The sequence below is a fragment of the Diabrotica virgifera genome, chromosome 2 (assembly GCF_917563875.1).
Source record: "Diabrotica virgifera virgifera chromosome 2, PGI_DIABVI_V3a".
In the NCBI taxonomy this organism is placed as follows: domain Eukaryota; kingdom Metazoa; phylum Arthropoda; class Insecta; order Coleoptera; family Chrysomelidae; genus Diabrotica; species Diabrotica virgifera.
The window spans coordinates 200,247,748-200,266,679 of record NC_065444.1 but is presented as its reverse complement, the minus strand read 5'-3'; the positions used below and the strand labels follow the sequence as shown (position 1 = coordinate 200,266,679).

General features: G+C 30.7%; 2 protein-coding genes across 2 annotated transcripts in view; one reads left to right on the top strand and one right to left on the bottom strand.

Annotated features, from left to right (window-relative positions):
* LOC126880347 (CD63 antigen-like) overlaps positions 1-18,932 on the top strand; it is a 179,902-nt gene that overhangs the window by 131,245 nt on the left and 29,725 nt on the right. The gene's annotated exons all lie outside the window — the stretch shown is intronic.
* Positions 5,336-7,662, bottom strand: LOC126880346 (uncharacterized). The gene is made up of 9 exons (XM_050644150.1): positions 7,521-7,662; positions 7,081-7,171; positions 6,876-6,971; positions 6,600-6,680; positions 6,442-6,522; positions 6,286-6,366; positions 6,128-6,208; positions 5,976-6,047; positions 5,336-5,662 (listed from the first exon to the last, which is right to left on the bottom strand). Exons 2-9 carry the CDS (start codon positions 7,165-7,167, stop codon positions 5,357-5,359), a joined length of 885 nt encoding a protein of 294 aa, XP_050500107.1. The 5' UTR covers positions 7,168-7,171; positions 7,521-7,662; the 3' UTR covers positions 5,336-5,356.

The window sequence follows — 18,932 nt, the reverse complement described above, 5'->3', positions numbered from 1 at the left end:
TTCTCATGCATGTTGTTAACTGTTGCTATGTCCTTTTCAACTCTAGATCTTATTTCGGTTGTTTCGTATTTCGAGTTGACAACTGTTCCAAGGTAAAAAATATTTTTGAACTTGGGTATTATACATTTTCATTTCAACCAATCTTTTCACTAAATTATTAATGATTTTAATATAATATAAAGTCATACCTACATCCACATGTAGTTATTTCAAGGTTTACTTTTACTGTATGTATTATTAGAATCCCGTTTTTAGGAATATCCTAGTTTAACGGCCGGTTTCACAATCTGTGGTTAACCCTAGCGGTCAACTAACCTTTACCCACAGTCTAACTGACAGTTGCTGTTTCACAACCACAGATTCAATCATGGTTAGTTGACCGTAAGTTTTGTTTTATTTTTCTTATGTTGGTAGGAAATTATGGACAATGATCACCAGAAATAACATTTTTATGGAAGAATTATCAAATCAGCTGATCAGTCAGATGAGCTTCGATTGATTTTTATTAGGATAAATTCAATAAATTGTTATATTTCTTTATGACTATTAATTTGTTGTATATATTTTTTAAGGATTTTATATTTAGTTGTGGAGTTTATTTTGCAGATTAAGGAAAAATAAATGTGTGTGTGTATATGTGTGGTTAGGATATTCAGTCAGACTTGTGGTTGATTTGCATAATCATATTTTTGATGTTGATTCTTGCTACCTTGCTTTAAAAATTCATATATTTTAACATACCTCCTATGGGATTAATAAAATTTGATACATGATGGTTGCATCTTAGATTTTGGACCATAAAAATTACTATGCAAATCTTTTTTGAAGTATCTTTTTTCGTAAAATTAATATTAAAAATGCTTCCCATACGTGGCCAACTAAAGTACACACACTGTATATTACATGCACATTATACATTTTAAGTTTTGTTTAAGAATACTATTTGTTTTGAGGTCTTTCGCCAATATTGTTAAAATTAAATTGTTAATATAAAAACATGTAGCAAGGAAGAGACTATAGTATGTATTAATAATTACCCCAGGAAGCAAATCATTTAAAAATCGAACAATTATTGGCCGCTGAAATGCTAAACGCATTTAAGTACATCATATAAATTCATATCTGTAATTAATAATTTACGTGTATACACTCTGTCCTGTAAATAAAACGAAACTAGGTTAGGATAACCTCTGGTTAAGAGCTTAACCATCACTCCAAGCTCTGGTTAAAAATTCTGTCGGTTAACCACAACTTCGCCGTTGACCTGATATTGTGAAACACATATTTCGGGGTAACTTCTGGTTATCTCTTAACCACAAGTTAACTTCGACTTGTGAAACCGGCCGTAAGGAATACAAATTTGAGGTCCCGAAACTTTTTCATTTACTCTTTAAGGGGGTAGGTGCAAAATCTTGGTCCAATGCTATTTAAATTCATTCATTTTTTTTTCGAATCCTGAGAAAACTAATAAGTATTTTTGAAAAATGTAAATGCAGAAAGAACAATTACATTATTACCAAGGGCCGAAAGTCTCTGGAAAACTTCTATAATCTTTATTTTATTAAGTTAGTTCTTTAAGTTAGTTATTTTAAGTTCTAGCTGCAACAAACCATTTCTTTTTCTGTTTTAAATTGGCTGGAACGGTAATAAAAATCTTGTCAGAACTGTTTTTTGATGTATTTACACACCCAGGAACAAAACACCACTTATTTGGCTTTATTTTTAATAATTAAATACGTAAAAAACTGCGCACATTCAAATACACTGAGAAAATAAGTATACAAAACTAATCGTCGATCAAAGACGTTACGACTGCTGACGTCACAAACCGTAGCCTCGCTGCAGGGTACCGTTTTTCTAGCCTCCAAGAAAATCAACATTATGAACTCATTTATCTTAAAAAATATACATTTTTAACAGTTTTATGATTGTTACGTTTTTATATACCTTGTAATCTATTGAATTTAACTATATTTAAAAATTAGTGAACATCCCTATTATTGAATTATCTCGTTTATTGTTAGTTTTACGACAAAAATGTTTGAATACAAAAATTGAGAGAATTGAATTCTACACAATTTTAGTTTATTTCATTTTTTTGCTAAAGGTAATATTTAAGGTAGTATGTATGCGATAATGGCGCGAGCGTAAGACCTGATTGATTTTGTAGCAATTGTTTTTGTTCAATATCTACGCCATTTTCAACTTAAATTGTTGCAAAATATGATTTCCTACAATTTCTTTTTAACAATTTTTTTCATGCGGTTGATATTTTCCGAGTTAAGTGGGAAAATAGTAAAAAGTGGTGGGGGGAGCATAATTACTGAATTGAATCTTTTTTCCGAGCTGCCCCAAATTTTATAATTCTATCCTTTAGGGGAGATCAATAGCAGTGTAAATTTAAAATCTCGACTGAATTCCGCGGTTGCATTAGCCGCCATATTGATTTTAAAGAAGAACCGTTGTTGCTTAATATCTCCGCCATTTTCAACTTTTCGACAAAAACGGTAGGAACTAAAATTGTTGGAAACGTAATTTCCTACAATTTCTTTTCGACAATTTTTTTATGCGATCAATATTCTCCGAGTTAAGGAGGAAAATAGTGGAAGCGGAGGGGAAGCATAAATTATTGAATTGTCTCATTTATTATTAACTTTACGACATAACTGTACATAAACAAAAATAAAGAGAATTATATTTTATACAATTTTTGAAACTTCCAATGAAACACCAACCAAACTAAGTACATAAAAGACATAAATAATAACTTATCGCACGTCTAATTCTATAGGGACGTATGTCAAAAACTTAACTTGTTGGGAAATCGCAAAAAACGCTTTTGCGCATCATCCATGCTTTCTTTAAAAATTATTCTTTTTGTTTATAAAATACCTATTCCTAAAATTTTTTCTTGATTGTTAAGTATGAGAATTTTTCTATAAAATACGGTAAGAAAAAAATTAATTTCTTAATTCAAAGTAGTCTTTTTTTTCGATTAAAATCAAATAATGTATTATACGTCTCTATTGAATTAAAAATGTAATAAGAACATTGGCCACTATTTGGTATGTACCTCTATTGAAATAAAATTGTATGAAGCAGGTGTGTCTCATTGCGAGATCCGTCAGTATTGAATTAATAAGAAATGACCAAATAACTCATTATGAAGAGATGTGTCTCTCTAGAACCATAAATCAGTTTCGACTTTTATATTATAATGAGAAATGTCTTCATAGAATTAAAATTAAAATAAAATTTTCTATTTGCATTAAAATTTGGGTCTCTATTGAATTAAAAAGTACTCAAGTTATGTGAAATAGCATGTGATATTAATTTTATCTTTTAAAAGTTTATATTTTCAATAGTTAATTAAATAAAAAACCAAGCTGAAAAATAAACATTTATTTAGAACTTAGTAACTAAAAAAATTAAACAAGGAAATATTAATTTTTATACAAATGTTGTCTTAATTAATAATTTGTTTTTGTTTCGTGAATTAATCTTGCTGTTACCTATTCTATTTGCAGTATGTCATTATAGTAATGTGCATAAAAGTCCGGGATAAGATTTTTATTGAGAAGGTCTCTTAGATCAGTTTTTTTGTGTTCCGATAGTGGAATTCTTTGCAAGTACGCAGGCTGCAAATTTAGCGTTTCCAGAGGCTTCAGTTTTTTTGCTTTAAAGCTTCTCACAACAACTTCTTCATAATTTTCTGCGTTGTGAGATTCTTTGTAAAAAAACGATGACGGCTTGTTTTTTTCGACCTTAATTACTTTAATGTTGTTCCATTTTACTACATTGCCACTTTTGTTTTTGCTGAAATTACTCCCCCACTCCTCTTGTAAACTTTTTAAATTATAGAAACTTTCACACGATAATTCATGTACCATGAATGGTTTTCCAGTTTTTCGCGAATTTTTTATCAATATTACATACTGCTCCGGTGTATAGATGGGGCCAGATTTCAAATTACGCTTTATTTGTTTTTCGATGAGACTATGAACGTTATCGGCTTCGTTCTGTGTGTGACCGGTGATCATAAATTTATGTGTAATTGATCTAATATTGTAGTTTAGGACGGCAAACATGTAGGCAGTAATGACAAATTTGTTCTTCTGTTGTCCGCAGCAGTTATCAGATAAGAATATTATGTCCAAAGGTTCCTGACTTTGATCACTGCATTTTTTCAAATATTGGAGCACACAGGATCCAATTTCATTCGCACCGCGTTTAGCTGTGACCTCAGTCCACAAAAAACAGTGGACATCGCCGTATGCCGACTTGCTCTGTTGTGGGTTTGACAGCTCCGTCATTGTGAAATTGTACGAATTGTGCTTACATTTATAATAGAATGAAGACACATCACCATTGGGACACTGGAACACTGCTTGCAGGTCGTAAACTACTACTTTATTTTTTGGGGTTATGCCTAGTCTGTCTGCTTCTTTTTGCAATCTGCAAGCCAGTTTCTCTTCATGATGTTTGGCATATTTCTCCTCCATTTCTTCTCGACTTGATTGATCTGCATTACCATATGCGACACAAAGGTCTCATTGATCTTTTTTAGGGGTATGAAATGAAATATTGAATTCTTTGTTGAACACGTGATAATATGTATGATAGGTGCCTGCCTCCTTATGATCAGTTTCTTGTTGTTGTTTAAAATCTCGATAGAGGTCAGCCACTGTTTTGCTCCCATCTATATATTCACGAGAAGTGGAAGCTCTCAAATAATGGGATTCCACTCGTGGGATTGAATTTATGTGCCTCTTGATGTCTTCTATTAGAACGGGGTTGATGGTGTGATGATTTTCGTGACGTCCACGCATATCTTTTGTGACTGTACCAGATGAAGTCTTCTTCGCTAAAGCAGTGCGAATCATTTTTTCAGAAATGTCTAAAGTGTTGAGAAAAAACTGCTTGCATACTCTCACTTTAATACCTTTCACTGTAAGATGATAAGCTTTATTCGGATTTCTGGGCGTTTCTGTGTTGCTGTACTTGTACTTTGGTGTCACTTCTGTCGTACATGAAGTAAGGTATATTCTTTGTAAATTTATGTCACCTTGATCCCAAAACTCTTGAAATAGTTTCAATCTCGTTGCATGGTCAATGTTTGCAGAGCATTTTAGTCTGCATGTATCTCCACAAGGAGGCTTGATGTTTCTCGATTCTTTAAGATGTCTGTTATAATTCGATATGTAGTTTTTCCCCTTGTTTCTGTTTTCTTTAGACATATTTTTTTTCCATTTACTGGGTTGACATAGACGTTTCTTTGATTTCTGCTGATCGTCACTTTCTCGTTCAGAGGATGATGAATCTCTCGTCGAAGATTTTTCACTAAAAGATGCAAGATTTAATGAGGGACTTCTTGTGTTACCAATGGATCTCTGTGTATTTTTTTAGGATTTTTCAGTAACAAGTTTCTTTTTTTGCGTTTAGGGATGTCGTTTTCAACTTTATACGTGGGGTCAAAATCGCTTAAATCCGCGTCACTTTCGTCAGAATTAATGGGAGACAACATGTTGTAATCAGGCTTTTTTTTTATGCAAATTTTTGTGGGATTGTTAGGATCAACTTCAATCATTAACTCTCTTGCTGTTCCTGTTACTGATGAACCATCATTTTTCTCATTCTCAATAGAAGAGCGACAAAGCAATGTCTAAAAAAAAGAAGAAAGATTAGGCAACTATATAAATACTGTCGGAAAAATGAAAGAATACCCATGAACGAACATATAAAATACGCTGTATTTTCCTGTCACCGTGTCACAAAGAAAATTGTCCAAAGCAAGTACATGTAACAATAATTATTACATGTACTTGCGCTGGCCAATTTTCTTTGTGACACGGTGACAGGAAAATACAGCCTATCTTATAGGTTCGTTCATGGGTATTCTTTCATTTTTCCTACTGTAACTAAAATTCTTCGACAAACTTAAATTTCGGTTAAAAATAGTTTACTTCTAAACTTACACATTTACTTTGTTCTATTGGTACTTTCATCAATTGAGTAAAAATTTTAGGATTCTCCGTCATATCGGTGTCCTGAAACAAAACAAACAAAATTAAGTTTCACAACGCTGCAGGGGTGAGTAGACAATATGATTACGAAGAAAAATACTCACACTTTCACCAACGATACTCTCTAATATTGGTACATTCGATGACTGATCTACATTGGCAATTTTCTCAGTGATATCGGTGTCCTGAAACAAAACAAACAAAATTAAGTTTCAGAACGCTGCATGGGTGAGTAGACGTGATTACGAAGAAAAATACTCACATTTTTACCAACGATACCCTCTCCTATTGGTACATTCGATGACTGATCTACATTGGCAATTTTCTCAGGGATATCAGTGACCTGAAACAAAACAAACAAAATTAAGTTTCAAAACGCTGCATGGGTAAGTAGACGTGATTACAAAAAAAAACTCACACTTTCACCAAAGCAACTCTCTCCTATTGGTACATTCGATGACTGATCCATATTGTCAATTTTCTTAGTGATATCGGTGTCCTGAAACAAAACAAACAAAAATAAGTTTCAAAACGCTGCATAGGTGGGTAGACGTGATTACGAAGAAAAATACTCACACTTTCACCTACGATACTCTTTCCTATTGGTACATTCGATAACTGATCTAAATTGTCAATTTTCTCAGTCATATTGGTGTCCTGAAACAAAATATTAATAATAATAAATAAACTCTGGGATCCTGACCTCCAGTAGTGGTAATTTTTCAAGAAACCTACTGTCGGGAGTTATAGACCCGCCATTACTGCGTGTTTCCCAGAATAAGTAAAAAAATTAAAACGTGGAGATAAGGTAAAAGCAAGTTGACAGACACGAGTTTTATAAAACACACTTACATTTATACTGGCATACTGTTTCAATGGTTTTACTTCTGTAGTATCAGGCTTGTCAGGTGGCCGAATGCCAGTTCTGTTTTCTGTGGTACTAGTTGGCTGTTAACATAATTAATCAAAAATTAATATAATAAATAAAAATTAATATCATGACTAACAAATTCTTACATAACATCAAAGTCACTACAAAAAACGGTCAAAAACTTACTTGTGTTGTTTTAAGTAGACCTAATATGCGACGACTTCTTCCATCTTTATTTAAGTTTATTCTTTTACGTTTCATTGTCGGATTCATTTTCCTGAAAAACAATACAGTACCTATATTTTTCTTTTGATTGCAAATATTTACATATCACATTGCGATTTTTTAATTCTATGCAGACACAATATGGTTTACTTCGAAGCAATCTGAAGCTTTTTAATTCTATACAAATTGATATTAAAATGAGGCAGAAATGGCATATAAAAAGTATTAGATATTTAAAACGACACTATCGGAATTCCAAAAGCGACCTCTGAATGATATTATACCTTAATTCTATATTGCCATATTTTGATTTATACACAGAAACAGAGTTTCGTTTTAATTCCATACTGCCACTTTACGCATTACATATTAAATAATTAAAGAAATTTATTTCTATATACCTGTATTTCGAAATATGGCTGTCTAGTCTCAAATTCTGTCGTCGTACTGGCTCGCTCTTTTGTATCAACACAGCTACTTCTTTGCAATGCGACAGATCGTACACCACCACTCACTTCGAAGGTAGACGCAACACTAATACGCTCTGTATAGAAATAAATTTTCGTTAAAGATCGTTTATTTCGATAGAGACGCATATACTCAAATCTATGCGTGGGAGTTAGATAGAAACTAGGTTTTTAGATTGAACGATAGGTGGCACTACATGGAACACAATAACATCCGTAGTTTGATTTAGGCACATTTTGAGATACGCCCCTATAGAATTAAACGAACGTTATATGCATTAAGTTCACTTAATTTTATTAACTAGCTGGTTTTATTGGTTGAATTTGTCTGTCGATAATTAAGTTTCATGTCAGCTAACATATTTGAATATTTCAACAATTTTTTTTTAACTTTGGACACCGTTGGGGGGAATTTTCCCACCCCCCCCCCCCATGAAAAATTGTAGTAAATCGTAATTGCAACAATTTCAGTCCTTACACTTTTTGTCGAAAAGTTGAAAATGGGGAAGATATTGAACAAAAACAATTGCTTTAAAATCAATCGGGTCTTACGCTCGCGCCTTTACCGCATACGTACTACCTTAAATATTGATTTTATCAAAAAAATGAAGGAGATCAAAATTGCACAAAATTTAATTCTCTTCATTTTTGTGGAGGTTAAAATTTGTTGTAAAAGTAATAATAAACGAGATAATTCAATAAATCAATAATTATGCTTCAACTGTCACTGTTTTTCCCCAAAATTCGGAAAATATGGACCGCACGAAAAAAATTATAATAAACGAAATTATAGAAAATCGCATTTTCAACAATTTCAGTTTGTTTATTTTTTGTCGAAAAGTTGAAAATGGCGGAGATATTGAGCAAAAACCGTTCTCGTTTAAAATCAAGATGGCGGCTAACGCAACGGTCAAATTCAGTCGAGATTTTAAATTTATACCACTATTGACCCCCCCTAAAGATTAGAAAAATAAAATTTGGGGCAGCTCCTAATGCAAGGTCAAATGGTATCCCGACTGGGCTAATGGATATTCGTGTGTTATGAGCAAATAAACCGTTACGATCTTGGGCACGGGCACCTCAGTTGAGGTTTGTTTTTCGGTATGGGCATCGAACGAGTTAAACACATTATTTTGTTTCGAAATTGTGGTTCTATCTAATGCGAAGGACAACATAACCCTCCCCCTAATTTTTCCAGAGTTCTCTATCTTGCGCCATTTGCATCCATCTCGGTTGTTTTATGTCATCTGATCACCTAAGTTGTGGTTGTCTTTCAAGGTTAATAGATTGGACCTCCTATCTATGAACCTTGGTCGTCTTTGACCATAGAAGAGTGGGTGGGGTCTTTGACGTTTGGGATGACTGTAGGGATGGCAACGATGTATCGATATATTAAATATATCGATGTATTTTAAAATTTTATTGATATTTTTATATCGATATTCAACTTTCGATATATCGAAACATATATCGATATTTGAAATTCAATGTATCGCCCACACAGGATTAATGTACCATATTTATTGGCACGATATAAAATTGTACTAAAATCTTAAAATATAAATTATTATATGCTTACATTTTTGAAATGCCATTTATAGGTATCCTAAAACGTTTTACGAAATTTCAGGTAATGCAATATAATCTTTTAAAAATTTAGTACAATATGGCAAGCTGTCTCAACCATCATAAAATTATTTAAATTTTAATATTTCTCAGGTAGTATCTATCCTTCATTCTTTTCTTCAATTCTTCACCATTCTGAGAAATTTTATAATAATTGTCTTGTATTTACTAAAACCCAAGGTTACTGGTGTTTGATGTTTTTATTTAAATCGAGCTTAGAGGATGGAAAATTTTGAGGGGTAAAATTTTCCATCCTCTTAAGAAATCGACCATCGAGCGTTGGTCCAACAGTAGGCTGGGCAGATTATCGGAGAACAGGCCATTTTTGGGAAAAGTTATTTACCAGCAATTTTATTGCTGGAATCGAATTTTATGATTGTATATTAATAATATAGGTATGCAAAGTCCGCAGATAGTGTGCTACTTTTTTTAAACAAAATGGCGCCCGAAAATCGTGTTTTTTTTTAATTTTTGCTGTATAACTTTAAAGATTTTAACTTTACACCAAAAACACCCAAATAAAAATTCACCGTAATTAAATTCTGCATAGAGACGTGTTTTTTCTGATTTACTTCGACGAAAATTTTCCCTGGAAAATGCCGGTTTTTCCAACAAAATCTTTTTTAATTTTCAACTAAAATTTTAGATAAGTAATTGTTTACTAATAATTAAATAACTTGGTAGCATAAAAGCTCTTTTCGTATATAGATTATAATTCCAGAAGCCGATGGAAATTGAATAAACAGTTTAGCAACAATTCAATTGTTAATTAAAAATTTACGGTCGTTATAATAACTACAATAATTATGATACATAAAAATAACTATGATTTTTGTATAAAAAGACACTCTACCTATCTAATGTACTTTACAAGAATTGAAATTGGACTATTTAAGCGGCCTCGGGAATATTTTAAAATTATTAAAGATTTTTTGGCTTATAAACAAATAGAATATCTCGGGAAATATTAAATTAAATTAAATCATGAAAACGGTATTGGAAAAAAAGCGGCAGGACACTTCTTTCAAAAGAAAAAACGTTTAATTATTACGAGTGGTTCCTGAGATACAACCGGTCAAAGTTGACCAGAATTTACGACAAAGATAGAAACAATGGGATCATAATTTTTAAACCATCACATTTTTATTTTTATCCTCTTTCTTCACACCAATTTTCATATCTTTAAAATAATGATAACATATATTATTATAATAAAAACTATCGATATTACGAGTGAAAATTGCCAGAAATAGCAAAATTCCAATCAAAAATTAGGTTGGAGAAAATGTAATCTCAAAGTTCAAAATCGGTATACGTTAAAAAAAAAGCATTTTCTCGGTTTCCCATGGAGCAATTTTGTTCCCAAGTAACTCGAGTAGAACCGTCTAACTAACGCATTATTAAATATCAAAGTTGCTTTTGTTTTGTTATAATAAATTAATTTATTTATTATAACAAAATTTTTTATTTGTTTAAATAAAGATTGTTTAAATAATTATACAGCTTTCAAATGAGAATAGTTGTGTTTTTAACGTTAAAAGGTGCACTTCTAGTAAGTTTATCTAAAAAAAGTCTACAACTGGAAAAATAGTTTTCTTTTCGTATAAATAAATTAATCTATTATAACAAAACAAAAGCAAGTTTGACATTTAATAATGCGTTAGTTAAATGGCTCTACTCGAGTTACTTGGGAACAAAAAAAGAATGAAGAAAATTACTCCATGGGAAGCCGAGAAAATGCATTTTTTTAACGTATACCGATTTTGAACTTTGAGATTACATTTTCTCCATCCTGATTTTTTATTGGAATTTTGCGATTTTTGGCAATTTTCACTCGTAATATCGATAGTTTTTATTATAATAATATATGTTGTGATTATTTTAAAGATATGAAAATTGGTGTGAAGAAAGAGGATAAAAATAAAAAGGTGATGGTTCGAAAATTATGATCCTATTGTTTATGTCGTTGCCGTAAATGCTGGTCAACTTTAACCGGTTGTATCTCAGGAATCACTCATCACAATTAAACGTTTTTTCTTTTAAAAGAAGCGTCCTGCCGCTTCTCTTTCAATACCGTTTTTATGATTTAATTTAATTTAAATTTTTCCCGAGATATTCTATTTTTATGTTTATAAGCCAAAAAATTGTTTATAATTTTAAAATATTCCTGAGGCCACCTAAATTGTCCAATTTCAATTCTGTAAAACATTCGATAGGTACAGTGTCTTTTTATACAAAAATCATATAAGGTCTGGATCCCGCGTATGAAAAAAAAGTTGATTAATAGCAAGCTGAAAATTTGTTAATAGCTTAAGGGTGTCTAGTCGGATAAACTTTGATATATGGGAACACTGGAACAGGGGCAGTTTTAATTGTGGAACAGGTTAAAAATTTGGAACGGTCAGCCCACGAAAACGGCACATTTATTTTGTCCGACAGAATAGACTTAAACTCTCCGAACAGAGATTAAACTCTCATGCAAAAATCAGACTGCTATTTATCACCAAATGGGCGTTTTAATGAGTGGAACATGTAGAATATGTCATATGACAGGAATTATGACAGGTGATAAATAGCAGTCTGATTTTTGCATGATAGATTAATCTCTGTAATTTTTAACCTGTTCCACAGTTAAAACTCAGGGGCGTAACAGAGAGCCCCGCAGCGTGAAGCTTGCGGGGGGCCCCAATCGCTTAAGGGCCCCATCTTGTCATCTGATATTATGTAAAAATCTGTTATTGTTATATAATTTTTACGTTGTCTGTTTAAATTTAAAATCGTAAAAATTTCTAACTAGACGTATTTGCCAAGTGAATCATCTCATAATATCTAGAAACTTAATCCCTTCCGGCCTACCGAAATTTTATGGCAGCGACAATAAACTATACAGAGAGAGTCTGTAATTTGGAATAAATTCAATATCTCAAATACTAATTGTTTTTTTGGAAATTGCTCAGACCCGTCGATTAGTATTTGAAATTGTCCTTTTTGACATATAATAATAATGTATACAGGGTGTCCCAATTTAGAGATATGACGTCATCGTTGATTTTCTTAAATGGCAACACTGTCATTTTGATAGATATCTTGATAGGGTGTGTAAAGTTTAGTCCAGGGTTATAAGGTTTTTTCCATGACACTCGAGCAGCCAGGGTACTGAAGCGTTTTTTCGACAGGTAATACCTCTAAGAGCAAATTGTAACTATTTCCTGCGTAGGATATGGCGGCCATTTTTATTTATAAACAATTAAGTGTCAAAAAATGGCATTTTTCCCTTTTTTTTCAAATCAATGGAAAACAGTGAAACTTATGGTTTTTTAGTACAAATATCTTTGAGATTATGGAAAAAGCTTTAAAATGACGTATTACAAAGTTTGATATATTCATTTATTGTTAATATAATTGTGAAAAAAGGTCGGAATTGCAAAAAAAAATGATTTCGCAATATCTATTGTAAACATTAGTGTACAGATTTGAAATTTTGGTCATATAAGGGTTCTTTGGTGCTTAATATGTGATAGAAATTTCAAAGCGATTCATTCAATTGTTTAAATTTTATTCAAATTGTTTTTCCCAGAGATCATTTTTTTTTACAATAACATAAGTCAGAAAAAATGACGTTAGAACCATTCCACATGTGTCAAATGAAAGAGCATGAGCTATGTTTTCAACTTTGTTTAAAAAAAGCGAATAAAAAAATGCATTTATTAGTAATAAATAATTATGCAAAAGTATCGTAAATCTCTCCTTATAAACTTTTTATTTTGTTATATAAGAAATTATGTATATTTATTAAAATTTTTTGTCAATTATGATATAAATAACATTACTTGGTAGTTGTGCACTTAAAACAGGGTAAAAAAGTTAATTTTTTTGGAAAAAGTTATTCAAAAATTTATAAGGAAAGATTTACGATACTTTTGCACAATTATTTATTACTAATAAATGCATTTTTTATTCGCTTTTTTTAAACCAAGTTGAAAATATAGTTCATGCTCTTCCATTTGACACCTGTGGAATGGTTCTAACGTCATTTTTTTCTGACTTATGTTAGTGCAAAAAAAATGCTCACTGAGATAAACAATTCGAATAAAATTTGAACAATTGAATGAATCGCTTTGAAATTTTTATCATATATTAAGCACCAAAGAACCCTCATTTGACAAAAATTTCAAACCTGTACACTAATTTTTACAGAAGTTATTGCGAAAATAATTTTTTTTGCAATTCCGACCTTTTTTCGCAATTATATTAACAATAAATGAGTATATCAAACTTTGTAATATGTCATTTTAAAGCTTTTTCCATAATCTCAAAAATACTTGTACTAAAAAAATCATAAGTTTCACTGTTTTCCATTGATTTGAAAAAAAGTGAAAAATGCCATTTTTTGACAGTTAATTGTTTATAAATAAAAATGGCCGCCAGATCCTACACAGGAAATAGTTACAATTTGTTCCTATAGGTATTACTTGTCGAAGAAACGCGTCAGTACCCTGGCTGCTCGAGTGTCACGAACAGGGTATATTTTTGTCTTATTACCCTGGCCATACATCACTGCAAAATATCAAATTTTTATTCTCTACCATTTACAAGATAATAAAAAATAACAAAGTTATGTCTGTAATTTGGAATAAATTAAATAATTCAAATACTAATTGTTTTTTTGAAAAATGCTCAGACTCGTCGATTAGTATTTCAAATTGTCATTTTTGATATAAAATTATAATGTATCCCAATTTAGAGATATGACGGCATCGTTGATTTTTTTTTTAAATAGCAATACTATCATTTTCATAGCTATTTTGACAGGGTGTGTAAAGTTATACATAACTGCAAAATTTCAAATTTTTATTCCCTGCCATTTATAAGATAATAAAAAATAACAGTTATGAAAAATAAGTAATCAAATAATAATGAAATTTAATTATTTCAATTAAGCAAATGCTCATAATATTGCCCATTGACCATTTGACAATAATTGAGGGCAACATTATGAACATTTGCTTAATTGAAATAATTAAATTCAATTTTTATTTGATTACTTGTTTTTTATTACTTTGTTATTTTTTATTATCTTGTATATGGTAGGGAATAACAATTTGAAAATTTGCATTTATGTATAACTTTACACACCCTATCAAAATAGCTATCAAAATGACAGTGTTGCCATTTAAGAAAATCAACAATGACGTTAAATCTCTAAATTGGAACACCCTATGTACATTATTATTATATGTTAAAGATGACAATTTGAAATACTAATCGACGGGTCTGAGCACTTTTCAAAAAAACAATTAATATTTGAATTATTGAATTTATTCCAAATTACAGACATAACTTTGTTATTTTTTATTATCTTGTAAATTGTAAATGGTAGAGAATAAAAATTTGATATTGTGTAGTTATGTATAACTTTACACACCCTATCAAAATAACTATCAAAATGACAGTATTGCCATTTAAGAAAATCAACGATTACGTCATATCTCTAAATTGGGACACCCTGTATACATTATTATTGTATGTCAAAAAGGACAATTTGAAATACTAATCGACGGATCTGAGCAATTTTCAAAAAAACAATTAGTGTTTGAGATATTGAATTTATTCCAAATTACAGACTCTCTCTGTATAATGCTTTGTACGTGACTATTGAAAGATATTAGAATTGCAATTTGACGAATTTAAGAACAATATTTTTAAATCTAAAAATGGGTTTTCTTTCTCTCTGTTCTTAACCTACTTTTAGTATTTCGATACAATATTATCGCCAGTAATTTCATATGGGTGTTTGCATTGAATGTTATTTATGTTTGTGTTGTTTTACGGTTATAGTTGCATCAGTTTGGTACGCATTTATTTAACAATTATTGACGACTTTTCTTGTGTAGGTAATCACTGGACAATCTCTTAACAGATAAATGGTAAGATAAGGAAATTATAACACTTACGCTTTAGGGGAGTCAATGTAGAAAAGCTTGCATTGTTTAGGTTTCGAAAAAAATCAAACAAGCTTATATTTTTCTAAAACATTTTTTGTTAGTTTATTATCTTATCTTAAAATGAAAAGTTATACTCACAGATGCCTCTAATTGTTTATTAATTCTTTAAACAATAAAACTGTTTTATATTAAATAATTTTAAAAGATATCGGCGAATTCATCATTTTACTTTGTTCAAAAATGTTTCTGTTTGCTTTTTGATTATGCTGAATTCGAACATGTCATTAAATCAGGGTCATAAGTACGATGTTGGGGGCCCCGGGGCAAACGTGATCTGGAGGCCCCCTACCGGGAGGTCTGGGGTTAATCACCGAGCAGGAGTCCGGAAAAATTTATATTTAACCACTTGAAAACGCATTTTAATGTACTCCATGACTGAAGTTTCCTGTACCTACCTACATATTGCTATTTTAGTTGACCAACACAAAAAAAAATTTGAAATCACATTATTTTAAGCTAAATATTTACCATCAATATAACATCTTTTCTGTTTATAAAAAATATACTGCATATAATGTTACTTACATTCTTCGGCTATAATGTAGGTTTTTAATCGCGTTATATTGCCTATAGGCGGCAGTATACCGCGATTACAATCGCGGGCCCCCTTCGCCGGGGCCCCGAGGCACTGCCCCGATTGCCCCAATGGTAGTTACGGTCCTGTCAAACATTACAATTTGAAAATTCAAAATAAATTTTTTTGAGCACTTATACAGTATGTCTGCTTGGCTTCGAACCATAATATGGAAAACATTTTTATTATCAATTTTACGAAAAAAGTTATTCTTCATGAAATGCTCTGAATGGTCTTATACCTGAGATACAAAATAAGCCAGATAAACCATCAGATATCAAAGCTTATCAATTTTATACGAGGTAAGTCAAAAAATAGGAATTTAACTCAAAGATAAAGTACTTTTATATTTAACAAATACGATTTTAATTTTAATATGTAATTACATCCTTGTAAATAAAAAATTAATTTTTCCAAATATTTCTCAAATTACCAATAACCAACATCATTTTATTACAATAATTATAATAACTATTTTATTATTAATTTTTTAATTTTACGAAAAAATTCTTTATAAAATTCTTATTAGATTCTTTATAAAAAGCTCTGCATTATCTCAAAACGAAGATTCAATCGTCAAATCGTCGAATTCAAACTTCTCTCTAAGAATTAAGTACCTTTATAGTTCACAATATTTCAACTGGAATGATATAATTGCATATTTAAACATAGTTTTTGCGAACAACTTTTTATAATAAAATTTTTCAATATTGTAAAATATAAATGTGGTATAGTTACTAATGAGCGAAATTAATATTTTTTGATATACCTCGTATAAAATCAATAAAATTTAATATCTGATTATTGCAACTTAGGTTTTATACCATGCAGAGCATTTTATGAAGAATAACTTTTTTTCGTAATATAGATATGTAATAAAAAAGTTTCCCATGGGTTCCAAGCTACGCAAACACACTTTTTTGGAATGGGTCTGTATACCGATAAAGATGAGAAATGTAAGTTGTTATGAACAGTGAATGATAACGCTAACACAAAAAAGTTTTTGTTAAATAAGTCGTATTTAGTAATTGTTTAACGCGGGAGCAGTCGCGCTCACTTCTGTCACGTAAGCAGTCGCGCGTAGAACAAAATCTAACAATACGAATTTAAAACAAATTTCAATTTTATAATATTTTTGTTTGCTTGTTATGTTAAAAATATCTATTTCTAACAATTTTAAAACTAATTGGTTCCCACCAAAGCCATAAATTCCACCAAAAAAAAAATAAAAATGAAATTAAAAAAATTAAAAAAAAATCCTAAGCATTACTACAATCTTCTTCGAGGCACTTACAAGTGGAAAGTTATGTTGCACAATTGTTCATTAATTTATCACGGAAAATGATAAAAAGTTGGATTTTTTCTAACGGCGCGACTGCTCCCGGATTAAAAGGGGCCCCATTTCAAATTCTGCGGGGGGCCCCGACGGAGTTTGTTACGCCACTGTTACAACTGCCCCTATTCCAGTGTTCCCATACATCAGTTTATCCGACTAGACACCCTTAAGCTATTAACAAATTTTCAGCTTGCTATTAATAAACTTTTTTTTCATACGCGGGATCCAGACCTAATAGTTATTCTTATGTATTTTAATTATTGTAGATATTATAGCGACCATAAATTTTTAATTAACAATTCAATTGTTGCTAAACTGTTCATTCAATTTCCATTGGCTTCTGGAATTATAATCTATACAAAAAGAGCTTTTATACTACCAAGTTATTTAATTATTGATAAACAATTACTTATCTAAAATCTTAGTTGAAAATTAAAGATTTTGTTGGAAAACTCGACATTTTCCGGGGAAAATTTTCGTCGAAGTAAATCGGGAAAAACACGTCTCTATGCAGAATTTAATTACGGTGAATTTTTATTTGGGTGTTTTTGGTGTAAAGTTAAAGTCTTTGGAGTTATAGAGCAAAAATTGAAAAAAAACACGATTTTCGAGCCCCATTTTGTTTATAAAAAAAGTAGCACACTATCTGCGGACTTTGCATACCTATATTATTAATATATACAATCATAAGATTCGATTCCAGCAATAAAATTGCTGGTAAATAACTTTTCCTTATATTTTGCTAATTAGCTAATTGCTAATTGCTAATTAGAGTATAGGGTTTAATTTTCTATCTTCATTAGGTATTTGGGAACAGTGTGAATATTGTGTTGTAGTTAACAAAACGTGAACTAATAATGGCTCCACTCAAAAGCAATTCATATTATTATCTATACATTTTAAAGTAGATCTAATAAATAAATTTACTTTAAAATGTAGATATAATATGTCTGAATTGTCAATATGAATGAGTCAGATAAAATTATATTATTGGAGATTTATTTTATTAAGCAACAAAAACAAAATTTGTTTAATTTATTAATGTTCTGTATTTTGATAACGATTTCAGAAGTGGAAATCGAAACGTCAAATAAATTTAGTTTCAAACTTAAATTGTGGCTTATTCAAAACAAAAATGGTAAGTTGCATAAGATGCCACAAGAAAATAGCTTCACAGCAATTATTTTTATGTTAGTTAATTACACAAGAATATATCAATATATTGCATATCGATATATTTTTTCCCATATATATCGTATATCGATATCTTCATTCGATGTATCATATAATAGGATATATCGATGTATAATTTGTTTTTGCCATCCCTATTTATGAGTCCAACGTTCTAACATATAATTATTTTTTTTTCATCAGGCATCCTTCTGTCGGGTATGTCCATGTCCAGCAAATTTGTATTTAAGTTTTGCTACTTATGTATGTTGAAACGTCTTTTACTTTAGTTCTACCACGAATCCAGATGGGTTTACCGTGTCGGGATAGTAGGTATCATGAGGTTTTTTACTGATTTTTCCTTTTTTCCCCATGATTCACTATGAAATCACTAACAGGAGAATTTTTACTGTCATTATTGCGTGTAGTTTTAAAGACAAATCACATGCGATGAATTTTTTGATGAGTATTCTTCAGTTAATGTTGATTTCATGCAATCTAATGAACTATCTTCCAAGAAAGTTGTCCTAGGAATGCAACTCAAAAATACTGACAATACATATTATTTTTTAAATTCATCTACTTTAAAATGTATATTATACAGGGTTGCGAAAAAGTCTGGCAACACAGTAATT

Bases quoted from the DNA above. Each gene is read 5' to 3' on its own strand.
- LOC126880346 (XM_050644150.1), bottom strand. From the start codon at position 7,167: ATGAATCCGACAATGAAACGTAAAAGAATAAACTTAAATAAAGATGGA. The intron at 6,681-6,875 runs GTAAGTGTGTTT...ATTTTGTTTCAG, and splicing joins AACAGTATGCCAGTATAAAT to GACACCAATATGACTGAGAA. The intron at 6,367-6,441 runs GTGAGTTTTTTT...GTTTTGTTTCAG, and splicing joins AGAGTTGCTTTGGTGAAAGT to GTCACTGATATCCCTGAGAA.